Here is a 17,973-nt window from a genome sequence, read left to right as displayed (position 1 = left end):
CCACCCTAACCACTAGGCCACTCCTCCACTCAGTTCTACTCTCTAAAGTATCGGCCTGCTTATCCGACATTGCTGCCTGGATGTCCAACCACCACCTGAAACTGAACATGGCCAAGACTGAACTTCTTGTCTTCCCACCCAAACCCACTTCTCCTCTACCTCCACTCTTTATCTCGGTTGATAACACCCTCATCGTCCCCGTCTCATCTGCCCACAACCTCGGTGTCATCTTCGACTCCTCCCTCTCCTTCTCTGCGCATATCCAGCAGATAGCCAAGACCTGTCGCTTCTTCCTCTATAACATTAGCAAAATTCGCCCTTTCCTCTCTGGGCACACCACCCGATCTCTCATCCACTCTCTCATTACCTCTCGCCTTGACTACTGTAACCTACTCCTCACTGGTCTCCCACTTAGCCACCTATCCCCCCTTCAGTCCATTCAGAACTCTGCTGCACATCTTATCTTCCACCTGAACCGATACACTCATATCACCCCTCTCCTCAAGTCACTTCATTGGCTTCCGATCAGGTACCACATTCAGTTCAAGCTTCTGCTACTAACCTACAAATGCACTCGATCTGCAGCCCCTCCTTACCTCTCAACCCTCATCTCCCCTTACGTTCCTACCCGTAACCTCCGCTTTCAAGACAAATCCCTCCTTTCAGTACCCTTCTCCACCACCGCCAACTCCAGGCTCCGCCCTTTCTGCCTCGCCTCACCCCATGCGTGGAACAAACTCCCCGAGCCCATACGCCAGGCCCCCTCCCTGCCCATCTTCAAATCACTGCTTAAAGCCCACCTCTTCAATGTCGCCTTCGGCACCTAACCACTACACCTCTACTCAGGAAATCCAGACTGCCCCAACTTGACATTTTGTTCTTTAGATTGTAAGCTCCTTTGAGCAGGGACCGTCCTTCTTTGTTAATTTGTACAGCACTGTGTAACCCAAGTAGCGCTCTAGAAATGTTAAATAGTAGTAGTAGTAACTTCTATAATAGCAAATTATGATTGACTATATCAAAAGCTGCTGATAAATCCATTTGCGTCAACAAAACACACATGCATGGTCTGATCTGATTAAAAGCATAGTTGTTTCTTGTTGGTTGACATTCTGGGTTTTTACCCATTTCCCCCATTTTATTTTTCTTACCCGATGGAAATTGCAAAGAATTACACAAAAGGGATTGAGAATTGTCTATTGGGGGCAAAATGACTCTCCAAAAATTAAACAGGATGGGATGAAACTTGACATGGGAGAAATGGTGAAAAGGTTTTGGAAATGGGTCCCCAAAATAAATGGCTTGATGCATTTCTATGGGAAAAGCATTTCCAGCTTCTGCAGCATAGAAGTTTATATGAAGTGAAATAGCATTTAAGGGTTCCCTCCTTTTTTTAAACTACCTCTCCTCTTCTCTCCCATAACTGCCCCCACCCCATAAACTGCCTCTACCTGCCTTACTCCAAATTACCATCCATAGCTGTCGCAATATCCCAGATTGCACTCTCTCTCCTTTGCAACTACTTCAACACCCCACAAACTGCTCCCTCTAAACTTCCCCATGAAACTGCTCCACTGTCCTACACGCAGCCTCCTCCCATCTGTGCCCCCTACACTACTCTTCATAACTTCTACATCACTAATTGCCCCTGTGCTCTACACTACCCTCCATAACTGCCCCCAAACAGCAAACTGCCTCCTCTAAACTTCCACCCCACTATCTGCCCCACCACACCACAAACTGCCCATGCTCACTTAAATACCCTCCTTTCAACTGTCTCAAGAGTAAGCAAGGCCTGTACCCTTCTTCCAGCTCATTAGTTTGTATGCTGCAGATAAAGTGACTACACAAGAATGCAACGAGTGAGTTTTAGCGAGCCTATGTTAAGCTCTAAACCAGATGTGGCTAACCTCAGCCCTCGCCAGGTCAGGTTTTCAGGATTTCCACATTGAATATGTATGAAACCTATTTGCATACAATGGAGGCTTTGAATATCCAGCTATTTTTGAGCTCGCTAACACATAGCCGCTCAGGTCGATATTTAGCCCTTAAGCAGCCATGGGTTAGCGCATAAAAATAGGACAGACTTTTGTGCGGTCCCATTTATGTGCTAAACCTGGCTGCTTAAGGGTTGAATATCGGTGCTTAAGCAGCCAAGTGATGACTCCACCCCCGAAACACCCCCAATATAGCTGACTTTGAGTTAGACAGTAACCATGAATTTCAATATCACTTAGCTGTGAAATGCTGCAGAAAATTAGCAGCAAGCCCCGACCAAGAGATTTAACCAGTCAATGGCTGGCTAAATCACTTTGAATATCAGCCGGTTCATGTTTTTTCTCATGCTAGTCCTATCCTGTTAAACCTTTCTTCCTAAAGGTACTGTTCCATTCCTTTTATTACTGTATTTTTGTTGCCCTTCTGTATGTCTCGCCTAGTTTTGCTATATCTCTTTTGAGAGGTGACATACAAGAGACCAAAATTATACCAAGGAGTAAAGCCAAAAAAAAGTGATATTTGTTGCCAAAAACCCTCCCTCCATCCCTCCGAGTTCCAGGATCATCCCCCCCCTCCCTCCCTCCCTTCGAGTTCCAGGGTCATCCCTCCCTCCCTCCCTCCGAGTTTCAGGGTCCCTCCCTCCTTTCCTCCCTCCGAGTTTCAGGGTCCCTTTCTCCCTCCGAGTGTTCTTCCTGCTGCGCTACGGGCGCCTGATGAGCTGCCGGCGGGTGCGGCTCCTGATCGCTGCGGCCTGGCTGCTGCCGCCCGCCCTGCTCTTTCCCATTGGGCGCACGTGTCTCGCTTCTCCTTCCAGACACCCTCTGTAACGCTGTATTGCCGAGAGAAGGTCGGGGGGGGGGGGCGGTACTTAGACATCGGAGGAACCTGGGTAAGACAGACAGTGGGTAGGTAGTTGAGAGGCTTGTACACTCTCCAGGGAATTCCGCCCTTCTCTGATGCAACTTTATCAATTCTCCAGCGTCCAGAACGCAGTGCTCTCCTCTGAGGCGACTTCCTGTTTTCGGCATGGCAGGCAGGAACTTCTGAGGAAGAGAAGTTGTGTCAGAGGGGACAGGGCACTGAAGAAGGAAAGCTGCGGGGCTGGTAGTGTGCGATCCCAGGTATGAGTTTGACGGGATAATATGCGCGTGCCAGTTTGGGGGGGGGGGGGTGGATCAGCTGTGAAGCATGCATGTTTTTTTTCACGGATTCTGATGTGGACCTCATAATGGGTACGGTGACTTCAGCCTGTGCTATGGAGCCTAGCAGACCTACTCCGAAGAAGTCACGGAACACAGGCAGCAAGACCAATAGAACGTTGGAGGTGAGAATTATTATATAGGATGGATATATATATATATATATATATATATATATATATATATATATATATATATATATATATAGTCCAGACCAGTAAGGAATAATTTAAACATTGAGTTTCAAGTTTATTAGTACTTGATATACTGCTCTAGAGGGATCCTGTCAGAGCAGTTTACAATAAAATATAATTAGACAATAAGTATTGCCATACTGGGACAGACCAAAGGTCCATCAAGCCCAGCATCCTGTTTCCAACAATGGCCAGTCTAGGTCACAAATACCTGACAACATCCCAAAGAAGTACAAAACATTTTATACTGCTTATCCCAGAAATAGTGGATTTTCCCCAAGTCCAATTTAATAATGGTCTATGGACTTTTCCTTTAGGAAGCTGTCCAAACCTTTTTTAAACTCTACTAAACTAACTGCCTTTACCATATTCTCTGGCAATGAATTCTAGAGTTTAATTACACATTGAGTGGAGAAAAGTTTTCTCCGATTTGTTTTAAGTTTACTACTTTGTATCTTCATCACATGCCCCCTAGTCCTAGTATTTTTGGAAAGTGTAAACAGACGCTTCACATCTACCTGTTCCACTCATTATTTTATAGACCTCTATCATATCTCCCCTCAGTCACCTTTTCTCCAAGCTGAAGAGCCCTTGCCGCTTTCATGATTGTGAGAGTATGGGCACTATTAACCTCACTGTTGTGCATACTTTCAGTCATATTGAGCAAGGGCAATTTTCAGAGAGCCAATTTATGTCTATAAATAGCTAACTAGGTAAATTCCTTTTGAAAGTTGACTATTTGTATGTAATCATATTCAAAAAGGAAATTTAAACAAAAAAGCCTAGTAATTGGCATAGCATGAATTTTCCTGGTTTATTTACTCTCTGGAGACTAGATGTGAATTGACCACATTGGGGTAATTGTATAGACTTTTTTCCCCCACAAGTAAACACTGTTCTAACTGCAGAAAAGAGTTTTCATAAAATTACCCTGGAAAATGTTTGTGTATTTTTCTCTGACCTGAGTGTAGATGTGGGAATGGGAGGAGGGTATGCAGAGATTTATGCGCATAAATTTACAGCTACTTCTACTTGAGTGCATTTACTTGCAATTGTTGCAGATTTGTGAGGCTATTTTTTTAGACACAGACATCTGAAGTTCAGTGCCATGGTATGTCTTTTCAATGGAGGACAGACTATAAACTAGAATCTGATATTCTGTAGTGCAAATAGAAAATAATCTAGTAAAGCTGGTAAATTTAGAAACATTTTTATGGCCTTGTGCTAAATACTGGATTTCATAGAAGAGAATATTTCTCTTGTGAGCTGTTCACATCCCATGTATCCTGATTTTATCTCCTAGTTAGAAAATACAAACTCTTTTTCTTATGTGTAGAAGAAACTTTTTTGCAGTATTATTCTAGTTGCCATCAGTTATTTTTAGGGAACAACTTTCAAACAATACATGCATGTTTAAAGTCTATGGGTACTCTACCCAGAGACTTTATATCCGTTTTTGTAAGTGATACATTTTGCTATGAAAACTGACTGGAAAATATGTGCACAACTGCATCTGCTATTTGTGCACATACTTTCCCTGAAGATTTTCACACATAACCTTTCAGAAATCTAAAAGTGTGTTCCTAAATACACTACTTACCCAAACCTGAACTCCAGGAGCCTTTTTCTGATACATGCATATATTTTTGCATTTGTTAGCCACAGGTCATATGTATGCTCATCATATGTTACAGGCAGCTTTCATAATTTCTGCACATAAAATCCTGTTTTATATATTTGAAATGACTTTGAAAATTGCCCTTTAAATGCAAAAGAACGTAAATTTGGCATATTCTTTGTGTAAAGGAAATACTATCAAACATCTCTTTTTTTTTTTTTTTTTTTTAGTCAATTTTCTTTTGAATGAAGCAGTGTTAAATGTTTTTCTCAAAGGACAGGCAAGCCTATTTATTTTCATAAGAGAGTAACGTGGTATCGCATTACCCATTCTAGAGCTTATAAGAAGCTATAGAGAGCTTTGTGGAGCATGAGACACACTCCACCATGCATGCGCAAGTGCCTTCCCACCCACTACGAGGGCACAGTTACCGCAGTACCACAGGAAAGGACTGTGTCTGTAGTTTCTCCTCACATCTGGTTTAGAAAACCACCTTTTTGTGCCTTTTCATGTCTTACTTTTCGCTGTGCCTTGTTGGGCTTTTGTCCCTTTTTCCTGTATTTTCTTAGTTTCTTTTTTCCCAATTTTTAAGTTTCTTTTCTTTTTCCGTGACTTAGACTGCATTTAGGCCTAGTCTCCGGTTGGGTCTTTTTTCATGGTGCCTTGCCTCTTTTTTCAGGCACCATCGCGCAGCGTCCTTTGATTTGGCTTTGGAAGTTTTTCCTTCCATGTCCACTAAAGTACCTAGTGGCTTTAAATGCTGTCCTTCTGCAATCGGACGATCTCTGGCAAAGACACCCATTCTTGGTGTCTTCAGTGTTTAGGGCCTGACCATAGCTCTGCCAACTGTGTCCTTTGTGTTTGGATGACGAAGAGGACTCAGGTTGCCAAAGTGAGAGGATTTTTGGAACCAGGTCCGAGTCCTTGACGTCAGTGGCGGCGGCGGCGGCGGCGACGTCGAAGACTGCATCGTAAGCATCGGTCCATATGGCTGCTTCGAGACACATATAGACACTGGGAGCAGTAGTGCATTGGGTGGGTCTCCATTGCTGGACGGGGTGCCCGGGACTAACCAAAGTCCAACCTGACCCTGAGGTGACATGAGGACTCGACGTCCTCGTTATCACCGAGGAGTCTCGACACCAAGCTTCAGGCGAAGGCCAAGAAGAATCGGTATCAGTCATCCTCGACACATGGTGCTGGGAGCTCCGGGGAGTTGAGGGATTCTGCACCTGAGAAGCATCGGCTCCGGGAGGATCACTCCCCCTCTATCCAGAAGGTACTGATGCGTCTGTGTCCAGGCAGCAAGGACCCGACTCAGGTCTCAGCCCCATCAGTTCTGCAGCCTGTCTGAGCCGGCACCCCAGTCTTTCCTGGTGTCGGCCCTCGATGAGTGTATCTGGGCCTTGCTCCTTCAGCTGCTAGATGAACTTTTGCAATGGTGGGCATCGGTATTGGGGGTGCCTGCGCCTACCCTACCTCCAATTGCAGCCTTGCTTTACCCTCAGCCTGTGGCTTGGACATCAGCGCTGTGTGCGGCATTGGCATCAACTGCCACACAAGCAGTTACTCCCTCAACATCGGTAGAGGAAGCTTTGCTGGAGTCGAGGTGGGAGCTGACTTCTCAATACCCCTCTCAGGGTCATGGCTTCTCTACGTTGAGGCAGGCTCGGTCTCAGCCCTCCCATGATTAATTTCTGTCTGACACAGATGAGAAAAGCTCATGGGATTCAGAGGAGGATCCAAGGAACTTTTTGGAGGATGAATCGTATGGCACTCCCTCTGAACCCTCCCCTTGAAAGAAGAAAGTCTCCGGAGGAGAGCCTTTTGTTCCCTTCTTTTTAAAGGAAATGGATGAGGCTATTCCATTTTGTTTGGAAGTGGAGGATGAGCTCAGGGCTAAGATGCTCAAGGTCCTGGACTATGAGTCCCCTCCTTGGGTGTCTGTGACTGTCTCTCTTCACGAGGTACTCAAGGAAGTCCTCAGTAGGAACTGGGAGTCCCCTCTGTTGGTCCCTGCCTGCCTAAGAAGATCAACACCTTGTATCTGATCCCACACACCTGGTTATGATAGGCCCCAGTTGCCTCACAATTCCATGGTGTTGTAATCTGCTCTCAAAAGGGCCAGTTCTAGAGACTGTGCCTTGGTGTCCCCCAGGCAGAGAAGCTAGGACCTTGGACTTTTTTGGGAGGAAGATGTTCCAGGTCTCAATGGTCATGTCCCATATCCAATCATACCAGCTCTTTACAAGCGTGTACTTATGGGACTCGGTGTGTAAACTGTTGGACTTGGCAGACTTTCTCCCAGTGGAACAGGTCGAGTTGGTACACCAGTTGGCCAAGCAGCAGAAGTCGTGTCGTAAGTTCGTGGCCAGGGCTATGACATGTTTGATGTGGCATCCAGGATCTTTGCTCAAAGTATAGCAATGCGCAGACTCTCATTGCTGTGTGTTTCTGACTTGGAACAGTTGGTTCAGCAGAGGTTGGCAAATGCCCCATGCCGGGGAGAGAACTTTTTTGGAGAGAAGGTTGAGGAAATCGCTGGCCAAATCAAGAAACACATGGGTACTATCTCTTCTTTCTCCTGCCGGGTGCCTTCTGCATCAGCCTCCTCAGCCAGGAGGTCGTTTGGCAAGCTGAAGAGGGGTGCCTACTACTTATAGAGACGTAGATACGCCACCACTTCTCACTAGCCTGTTTAGGCTCAACCCCTACGAGCTCGTTATCATCAATAGTGTGCACCAAAGGCCCCTCTTGGTCCCCAGTCAATGTTGTAAGTGTCCATCCTGGACAGCTTGCTGGTTGGGGGGAGGCTGAAGTTTTTCTACATAAGGTGGCCCCTTGTACAAATGCAATAAAAACCTCCGCCCAGTAGGTTCGTCAAATAGTCCACTTTGGATATGCCCTCAATTGACTTCAGAAACCTACAGATTGCCCTCCAAGAGCTCACTACTTCAGCTGCAAGCATGAGCAGGCACTTGCAGAGGAACTCTCCGCTCTTCTAAAGACCCATTCGGTCGAGCCCGTTCCACCAGGGGAGGAAGGGCTGGGATTCTATTCCAGGTACTTCCTTATTCAGAAGAAGATGGGGGGAATGCGTCCCATCCAAGACCTAAGGGCCTTGAACAAATTCCTGGTCAAAGAAAAGTTCAGGATGTTTTCCCTTGGCAGCCTTCTACCAATAATTCAGAAAAACAATTGTCTATGCTCCCTGGACATGAAGGATCCATATACTCATATCCCAATATTTTGTTCCCACCAGAAGTATCTCCGATTTCAGCTGGGAACACATCACTACCAGTACCACGTGTTGCCTTTTGGCCTCTTTTCAGTTCCCAGGGTATTTACCAAATGTCTAACGGTAGTCGCAGTGTCGCTGTGCAGACTAGGGAATCCATATGTTCCCTTACCTTGACGATTGGCTGTTGAAGAGCACGTCTGAGGATGGTGCTCAGGAGTCCATGTGGAGGACTACCCCAAGTCCCATCTTCGCTCTGCTCAACAATTGGAATTCATTGGAGCCCTGCTCGATACACAGCAGGTTCGCACCTTTCTCCCAGGACCGAGTGCAGTTGCTCTGGCTTCTCAGGTTCGAGCCTCGCAGCAGGTCACAGCTCGGCAGATGTTGAGGTTAATGGGCCACATGGCTTCCACAGTTTATGTGACACCCATGACACTCCTTCACATGAGATCTGCTCAATGGACCCTAGCCTCCCTGTGGTGTCAGGCTACGGGGAGATTTAGCAGATGTCATCCGAGTGTCTCCAGAGCTTGTTCACTCTCTCTCCTCTGGTGGACCATTTGATCCAATTTGACTCAGGGTGCTACCATTCCAAATTCCTCAGCCTCAAACGGTTCTGACAACTGATGCATCATTCCTAGGGTGGGGAGCTTATGTAGATGGGATTCACATTCAAGGAGCCTGATCCCTCCAGGAAACAGGTCTTTAGATCAATCTTCTGGCGCTCTGGGCAATCTGGAACACTGTAAAGGCTTTCAGAGATCGGCTGTTCAAGCAAATTGTGCTCACTCAAACAGCCAGGTTGCAATGTATTACACCAACAAGCAGGGGGGCACTGGACCACATCCTCTGTGTCTGGAGGCCATCCTGATATGGCACTTGGCTCTCCAACACTGCATGTTCCTGCAGGCCATTTATCTGGCGGGCAAAAACAGTCTAGCTGACAGTCTGAGCAAGGTTATGCAACCACACGAGTGGTCTCTCAACATGGGTGTTGTCCGCAAGATCTTCCGAGTATGAGGCACCCCCTCGGTGGATCTCTTTGCCAGTCAACTGAATCACAAAGTACCTCAGTTCTGTTCTAGACCGCAGACTTCACAACAGACTAGCATCGGATGCTTTCTTCCTGCATTGTGGGGCAGGTCTTCTGTATGTGTATCCTTCCATTTCTCTTGTGGGGAAGACTTAGCTGAAATACCAGCAAGACCAGGGGACCATTATCTTGATTACACCTTATCGTCCGAAGAACTGTGGAGTGTTTTCCGACCCTCATCATGCAGAACGAGGGATCTCTTCTGCATCCCAGCCTTCAGTCTCTGGCCCTCACAGCCTGGATGTTGAGAACTTAGAATTTGCTTCTTGGAGTCTGTCAGAGAGTGTCTCCCGGGTCTTGCTGGGATTCCACAAAAAGGTGTTATTCTTTCAAATGGAGAAGGTTTGCCGTCTGGTGTGAGGGCAAGGCCCTAGATCCTGTGTCCTGCCCTACACAGACCCTGCTTGAATACCTTCTATACTTCTCTGAGTCTAGTCTCAAGACCAACTCTGTAAGGGTTCACCTCAGTGCAATTAGTGCTTATCAATGTGTAGAGGGTAAGCCCATTTCTGGACAGCCTCTAGTTCGCTTCATGAGAAGTTTGCTTTTGTCAAAGCCCCCTTTCAAACCTCCACTAGTGTCATGGGACCTCAGTGTTCTCACGCAGCTGATGAAAGCCTGTTTCGAGCCATTGACTCTCTGCTATCTGAAGTACTTGGCCTAGAAGGTCATTTTCTTGGTGGCTGTTACTTCAGCTCGTAGATTCAGTGAGCTTCAGGCTCTAGTAGTGGATGCAGCTTATACTAAGTTTCATAACAACAGAGTAGTCCTCCGCATGCACCCTAAGCTCCTGCCTAAGGTTGTGTCTTGAGTTACATCAGAATCAGTCGATTGTCTTGCCAACATTCTTTCCCCAACCTCATTCCCATCCTGGTGAGAGCACCTTGTGCATATTGGATTGCAAGCGAACATTGGCCTATACAAGACCCTACACGTAGTCCACCCAACTTTTTGTTTCTTTTGATCCCAACAAGATGGGGGTCACCAAGGGGAAATGCACAATCTCTAAATTGGCTGACAGATTGCATTTCTTTCATTTATGCCCATGCTAGGCTGACTCAAGAGGGTTATGTCAATTCTCACAATGTCAGAGCCATGGCTGTATCTGTAGTCCACATGCAGTCGGCCTCCATTGAAGAAATTTGCAAGGCTTAGACGTGGTCTTCAGTCCACGCATTCACATCTCATTACTTCCTGGTGCAGGATACCCAACATGACAGTCAGTTCGTGCAGACAGTGTTGCAAAATCTGTTTGAGGTCTAGAATCCAACTCCACCCCTCTATGCCCGTTTTACTCTGTTCCAGGCTGCACTTTCATTCAGATTGTATATACTTTCAGGTTAATCTGAGTTATGTCCTTGCCATTGTCAGGCCCAATTGATCAATGCTTGTTTTTGTTGAGCCTGGATGCTAAGCATTCCCCACTTGTGAGAATAAATAGGCCTGCTTGTCTTCGGAGAAAGCGAAGATGTTTATCTTTAGCAGGTATTCTCCGATGACAGCAGGCCTTATATTCTCACAATCCCTCCCACCTCCCCTAGGAGTTGTCTCCTATTATTTTATTTTTTCATGCTGTTGTATTCAACTGCGGTAACTGCTACCTTGCGGTGAGCAGGAAGGCACTCGCGCATGCGCGATGGAGCATGTCTCATGCTCCACAAAACTCTCTAAAGCTTGTTATAAGCTGCAGACCGGGCAACACAGAGCCACATTACCCACTTGTGAGAATATAATGCCTGCTGTCCTTGGAGAATACCTGCTGCAGGTAAATATCTTCACTTTATTTTACAGTATTTACAGAAGCAGTAAAAATGTACCAGAGGTTTATGAGTCCTTTATTTGTATTATCTCAGGTAATATGTCTGCTTCGAGATCAACTAGATGCCAGAACTGTATAATGCACGTGGATATGGACTGCTTTTTTGTATCTGTGGGTATTCGAAATAGGCCAGATCTTAAAGGTAACTACTGTTTTTCTGTTTTTGAATGTTGGAAGATATTTTTTATTGTTACATTTGTACCCCGCGCTTTCCCACTCATGGCAGGCTCAATGCGGCTTACATGGGGCAATGGAGGGTTAAGTGACTTGCCCAGAGTCACAAGGAGCTGCCTGTGCCTGAAGTGGGAATTGAGCTCAGTTCCCCAGGACCAAAGTTCACCACCCTAACCACTAGGCCACTCCTCCACTCCAGTTCCCTACAAATTTTTATTCAGACCTATAAGCTCTCTAACTGATGATGAATTAACCTGTCAGTTGCTCCTAGTCACTATTGGTCCCAAGCTCTTTTCTCCGTAAACCTTCAATATTTTCTCTTCTAGATGTCAGACCTCTATCCCTCCTTGCCCTCTGTTTTTCTCCTTTTCTTCATTTATCTCTGGTGCCATCTCCATTTTTTCCCCAAAAGCTTCAAATTTTCAATTTTGCAACTACCACCCCAGGGGTGAACCTGGGCCTCGGGGCAGTAAAGGTCATTGGGCCCCCCAGCCGCTGCCCGCAGTCCCCATCTCACACGGTACAGCCCCCTTTACCGCCATAGCTGCCGCCCTCCTCCTCCTTCTGTACCCTACAGTCCCCTGAGCCTCAGTGGACCCTTCCCGGTTCTACCTTAAAGGGCCCTGGTTGTAAAGTAGCTTCTTCGGGGACAGGAAAGAACCCCACTCTTTCCTGCCCACTACTGTTGCAGGAATGGATGCATGAATTTGTGATGCTTCAGGAGTCAGACAGCACACACCAGTATGAGAGAGTAATCTTCTTTATTTGCCAGCAAACAAAGCAGGACATCAGTTCTAGCTCTCTTCTCTCTCTCTCAGCTCTCTGTGTCTTTGTCTCAGCTGCTTCTCTTCTTATGCTGTCTTCTCCTTCTTCTGTCTGTTCCTTCTGTCCTTCTCTTTCTTCTGAGCTCCTTCTGACGTAAACTGCTTCTGCTCCTACTTAAATACAGTTCTATCCAGCCTAGCCTAGCCCAGCCCCCTTACTCTCCAATTGGTTAAGGAATAGATTGGTCACTTTGCCTCAACCAATCATTTCTTTTGAAATATCAGTTACATAGGTTTGGTATTCCTCAAACTGACCTCTAACCTGGGGCCCCTTAAGCCAGACATTTGGTCTCCAGAACTCTTACATGTTATTATGATTGATTTCTCATATTCCTAGTACTAACTACTAACTAAACTCTGGCATTCATTAAAGGGGTCAAAAGTCAATCTTACTTAATAGCATACATATCAGGTTATCACTTTCAAGACCATTTCTACATTTTTACCTATAATTAATCAAGGAGAAGAGAGCTGACTAGTCCTGACCTCGTTCACCTATCAGCTTATACATTGAACCAGCCAGAACTATGGCTAAGTCAAACCACATGTTGGCCTCTTCACTGCAGCCCTACTCAGAACGTCAGACAGAGAGTTGAACAAACATTCCACACAGAATTATTAATTTACACAGAATCAGTATTTCTTATAAGCAAGAACTTCTAAATTCTAATCTATTTATATCTAGGATTATTTAGAATCTAACTATTTCCTTCTAAGCATTGTTCTATTTAATCCTAAACAAACTGCCTGCTTACAAAACTATTCAGTATGCCTAATAATATACAGCTGTTGAGCTAGCTTTCATCATTCACCAGGGTGAAAGAAATTCCTGTCTCTGACCTTTCTAACCCAGCCCGGCAAACGTAAATAACCTAAACCAGATGACATTCCTTCACTTTAGTTGCCAGGTAAAAAGCTAGAATTCAAACTTCAAGCTTTTAATATCATTTCTTATATATATAATTATGCCATGGCTGCCTCACTACCACTATTCTGCCCGGTGCTCCGTATTTTCAAAATGGGTGCCAAGATTTCCTGCATTATTCTCGTAGGTCTTAACAGTCTCACAAGACAGCTGTAAGGAGTCTTAGCAGCCATTTTTAAAACACGGAGGTACAGGGCAGAATAGCAGCAACAGGAAACAGTGTTGTTCTTTTCTGCCCCCACAGAAACCACTAGTCCACCAGGGCTCTTCAAGGTGGGTCCACTGAGGCTTGGGGGTGGGGGAAGCCTCTGGGCCCTTGGGCACTGCCCAGTTGCCTAAATGCTCAGTCCACCCCTACACCTCCCCCACTTGGAACTCTGATGCTAGCCCACCTGCCTTTTCTTTTTCCCTGTGACCTCTAGTGCAGCTTCTCTCCCTACACAAAGTCATGTGTATTTAAACTGCTGCCCTTCCCCAGCTGGACCTCATGGCTCATTGTGATGGCTTCCTGTATAGCTCTTTTAGCAGCAAATTTTTGAATCTAATGCAACAAAGAGAATGTGTAGATGTTTGATCCTGTTTGTTGCTAGGGAGCCAGGAGCAGAGTTGGAGAAGTCCTCACCATCCCATGGACCATTGGGAGCAGTAGGAGCTAGTATATTTTATGCTTGGAGGCCTTTAGGGAACCAAACAAGTGAAGGGAGTTGGTGAGTCTAGCACCATGTACAGCCCTCGGGAAATTTTCACCCAAAGCAAAGGCCTACTGTTTAGTTTGTAGAAAGTATGCTTGCTTTCCAGAAGGATTTCCATTGGCTGTATTTTCTTTAAAGATGGTAACTGTAATCTACTAATTTATGATTAATATTAAATATTTCTCTGACAAACAGGATGAGTCAGTCACACAAGTGAATGACATCACAAGTTCCCTTAGGAAAGTTTTCGTGAGCTGTGAGATAGCTTGGATGAAATGCTTTTTGCTACAAACTTACCTTTAAATTTTCTTTTACTACCACTAATCTTTTCTAAATTGCTACAGTGTAAGCAGTGCTGTGCAATTGCATATAAATCCCTTTTCCATGGAATCTGCAATATAGTCAAGATAACTTATATAACAAACAAGAGAATCTATAAAAATGTATTTATTATAAGGAAGTGGTCAAGATTTACAAGCAATCTTGGTTTATTTAATCTGATGAATAGGTGTGTCTGCTGCTGGGATCATCTACCCATCTATACTAATTGGCTAGATTCTGAGCTACTATTATCTCTTTGAAAGTAATACATTTTGCAGAAAATGATTAGCGCCTGAACTTTACCATGAAACAGTATGATGCTAATTATCAAAGCACATAGACTTACAAAGTCTATGTACTTTGAAAATGAGCCTCTTAAGTTTTCAAAGCTGGTTAAAAAAGACAGAGAAATGGAAGTCTGGGGAAAACAAAATAGCAGACCATGCTGTTGGAATAGCTGGGTTAGTAGACCTGAAATGTGCAGTTTATGCCTGAAAATTATGATTCCTTGTCATCAAGCAGATGAAGCCATTACGTATGGGTTGTGTCCATCAACCAGCAGGGGGAGATAGAGAGCACTCAACTTTTCACAGTGCCTCATGGCCAGCCAGCTCCACTGCCTCTTCAGTATTCTCTATCTCCCCAAGCAGGGTGGCTGCAGCTTCTTCGAGCTCCATCAAAAATCTGCCTGGGGGTGGCTCCTGGCTTGCCAGTTATTAGCCGGGGTGTTAGAGGCTATAGCAGCTTCACTTTGAAGGCACATAGGTTAGCCCTTTCCCTGCCTTACCCATGCCCCCGTGGATGTGGACATATTAGCTTGCTTTTCCCTATCCTTTCCCACTCAGTGGATGCAGGCACTTTCCCACTCATCTGAGCCTCCGGAGTTCTTATTACCTCTGCTTTCCTCACAGCGTTAAAAAAAAAAAAAAATGGAACAGAGGTTTTCCTTTGATTCTTCTGCAGGACTGGAGCTGTGTTACTCGGTCTAGTGAGGTAAGAGTGTTTTCTAACTCCTCCGGGGTGGGCCCGCGATCGGGGCGTTTTTGGCGCGAAACCGCCATTTTGAATTTTCCCGCTGTTTTCGGCAATGGCTGCAGAGAATGTAAAGCACTGTTCCTAGTGTGGCAAGCGCAAATCAGCAGCAGGGCTCTGTAAATCGTGCTGTACAGGTGTAAGAGCCGGCCCGAGCATGGCGAGCAATGATTCTTCCCACTCAGAGCTGGCAGCGGACGCCATTTTGAATTCTCCGCATGGTGCGGCCTCCGTAGAGACGGAGAGCCCTGAGCCCGGGAGGGGGGGGACCTCGAATTGAGGCTATTCAGGGAGCGGCTAGCCTCGGACGGGATCTGGGTGCCCAGGGCGAGTTTTTCTCCCCTGATTTTGTGTTGTTATTGCATAAAGCATACATGCTGAAAAGAGCTCTCCCTCAAGGGTCATCTGAGGCCCCTTCTATTGTCCCCCCCCCAGTGGATTCTGGCCTGGGACTGCCCACTGAGGCTATTTTCCCTGATAATTGGCATAAAGAAAAGCGTAGAAGGGCTAATTCCCCTTCAGATTGTGGTCGGGCTGTGAGGATTCGGAGAGTTCTAGCAGGCCTTCGTGGTCTGAGGAGCCAGAGTCAGGTGCAGAATTACCACAGGATCTGAATGATCCCTCCACGGTGAGGATTTTCCACCGTGATGAGCTGCCAGTGCTTATTTCAGATGCTCTACAGGTCCTTTCTATTGAAGAGCCTGACAGTGGCACGGCCTCCTCTGTGAATCCTAGGATGGCTAGTACCAAAAAGCCTGCTCGCGCCTTTCCTTTGCATGACTCCATCCAAGAGCTTATTTCTGCTCAGTGGGCTGACCCCGAGGGACCTTTGAAAGTTTCCAGGGCTATGGGGCAATTATACCCTCTGCGTGAGGAGCATTTGGCTCGCTTTGCAATGCTTAAAGTAGATGCCCTAGTCACTGTGGTGACAAAGAGAACTACCCTCCCTGTGGAAGGAGGAGTTGCCCTGAAGGATATTCAAGACCGTAGGCTGGAAGCAGCACTTAAACGGTCCTTTGAAATTGCAGGTCTTTCTGTTCGGGCGTCTGCATGCAGTTGTTATGCTGCTAGAGCCTGCCTGGCGTGGTTGCAACAGGCAGTGGAATAGCCCGGAGATGGAGCGGAGCCCTTCTCGGATGTGGCTCTGTGGCTGGAGTCGGCCTTGTCCTTTTTGGCTGATGCCCTTTATGATATTGTCAGAGCTTCGGCTAAACAAATGGCAGTAGCAGTGGCGTCTCGCCGTCTTATTTGGCTACGACATTGGGCAGCGGACATGGCCTCTAAGCAAAGGTTGGTGAAGTTGCCCTTTCAAGGCCTTCTCCTATTTGGTGAGGAGTTGGAAAAAAAAATTGTTAAAGGCCTGGGAGATCCTAAACCCCAGCGCTTGCCCGAAGATAGGCCGAGGCCTTCCTCCAAGGGCCAGGCGGTCCACTCCTCTTATAGACCTCGCTTCCGTGAAGCTAGAAGGTACCGCCCGGGGCGTTCTGCTGGGTTCACTTCTCGTGCCCGTTTTTCAGCAGAGGAACTCCTTTCGCTCGGACAAGCATTCCGCAGCCACTGGCTCTAGGCCTGGAGTTCAGGGGCGACCCTCTCAATGATGGTGCGCCAGCCCCCTCCTCACTTCCTGTCATCGGAGGACGTCTTTCCCTCTTTGCCGAGGAGTGGGCCAAGATTTCCTCAGATCAGTGGGTTCTGGACCTGATCAGAGATGGCTACAAAATAGAATTCAACACCCCAGTAAGAGACGTGTTTGTGGAGTCACGATGCGGTTCTGCCGCCAAACAGGAGGCGGTAGAGGAGACTTTGCAAGGTCTGATTCAGTTAGGGGCCGTGTCCCCGGTACCTCCCGCCGAACACGGCTACGGCCGATACTCCATCTACTTTGTGGTGCCGCGAAAAGGTGGGTCTTTTCACCCTATTCTGGACTTAAAAGAATTAAACAAGTCCCTGAGAGTGCGGCATTTCCACATGGAAACCCTGTGCTCCATCATTGCTGCGGTACAGCCAGGAGAGTTTCTCACGTCTCTAGACCTGAAAGAAGCTTACTTGCACATACCAATTTGGTCCCCGCACCAGAAGTTTGAGGTTTGCGGTGTTGGGAAAACTTTTCCAGTTCTGGGCCTTGCCTTTTGGCCTCGCCACAGCTCCCCAAACCTTTTCAAAGGTAATGGTGGTAGTAGCTGCTTTGCTCAGGCGAGAAGATATCAGGGTTCACCTGTACCTAGACGACTGGCTCATCAGAGCAGACTCTGTAACAGAGAGCTATCAAGCTACAGCCAGAGTGGTCTCGGTACTTCAATCTCTAGGCTGGGTCATTAATATGGCCAAAAGTCACCTGATCCCCTCACAATCTCTAGAATATTTGGGGGCCAGGTTCGACACAGACTCGGGCTATGTATACCTACCCGAGCTAAGGCGGTGCAAGCTTCAGAATCAGGTCTGTCTGCTCCTGAGGATGCCCCACCCGCGAGTTTGGGACATTGTCCAGCTGCTGGGATCGATGACAGCCACATTGGAAGTGGTGCCCTGGGCGAGAGCGCACCTGAGACCTCTACAGTATTCCATAGTTCAAAGATGGTCTCCAGTTTCGCAGGATTATCAATGCAGACTTTTTTGGCTCCCTGCGGCCCGACTCAGCATGGAGTGGTGGCTCTCAGACAGCATGCTGCGGCGAGGAATGCCGCTGGCGCTCCCCGATTGGTGTCTAGTAGTGACAGATGCCAGCCTGAAGGGCTGAGGTGCACATTGCAAGGGGAAGCATGCCCAGGGTCTATGGACACCCGAGGAGTCGGAGTGGTCCATCAACCGCCTGGAGTTGAAAGCGGTGTTTCAGGCGCTTCTGG

At 46.7% G+C, this 17,973-nt stretch overlaps 1 protein-coding gene across 4 annotated transcripts in view; it reads left to right on the top strand.

Annotated features, from left to right (window-relative positions):
* REV1 (REV1 DNA directed polymerase) overlaps positions 1 to 17,973 on the top strand; it is a 339,104-nt gene that overhangs the window by 131,369 nt on the left and 189,762 nt on the right. For all 4 annotated transcript variants that reach the window (XM_030201417.1, XM_030201416.1, XM_030201418.1 and 1 more), the window contains exon 7: positions 11,197 to 11,304. In XM_030201417.1, coding sequence (XP_030057277.1) covers positions 11,197 to 11,304 — 108 coding nt within the window. The remainder of the gene's footprint in view (positions 1 to 11,196; positions 11,305 to 17,973) is intronic.

Source organism: Microcaecilia unicolor, chromosome 4 (genome assembly GCF_901765095.1).
Source record: "Microcaecilia unicolor chromosome 4, aMicUni1.1, whole genome shotgun sequence".
Taxonomy (NCBI): domain Eukaryota; kingdom Metazoa; phylum Chordata; class Amphibia; order Gymnophiona; family Siphonopidae; genus Microcaecilia; species Microcaecilia unicolor.
The sequence above is the reverse complement of the archived record's forward strand: the minus strand, read 5'-3'. Positions and strand labels throughout refer to the sequence as shown.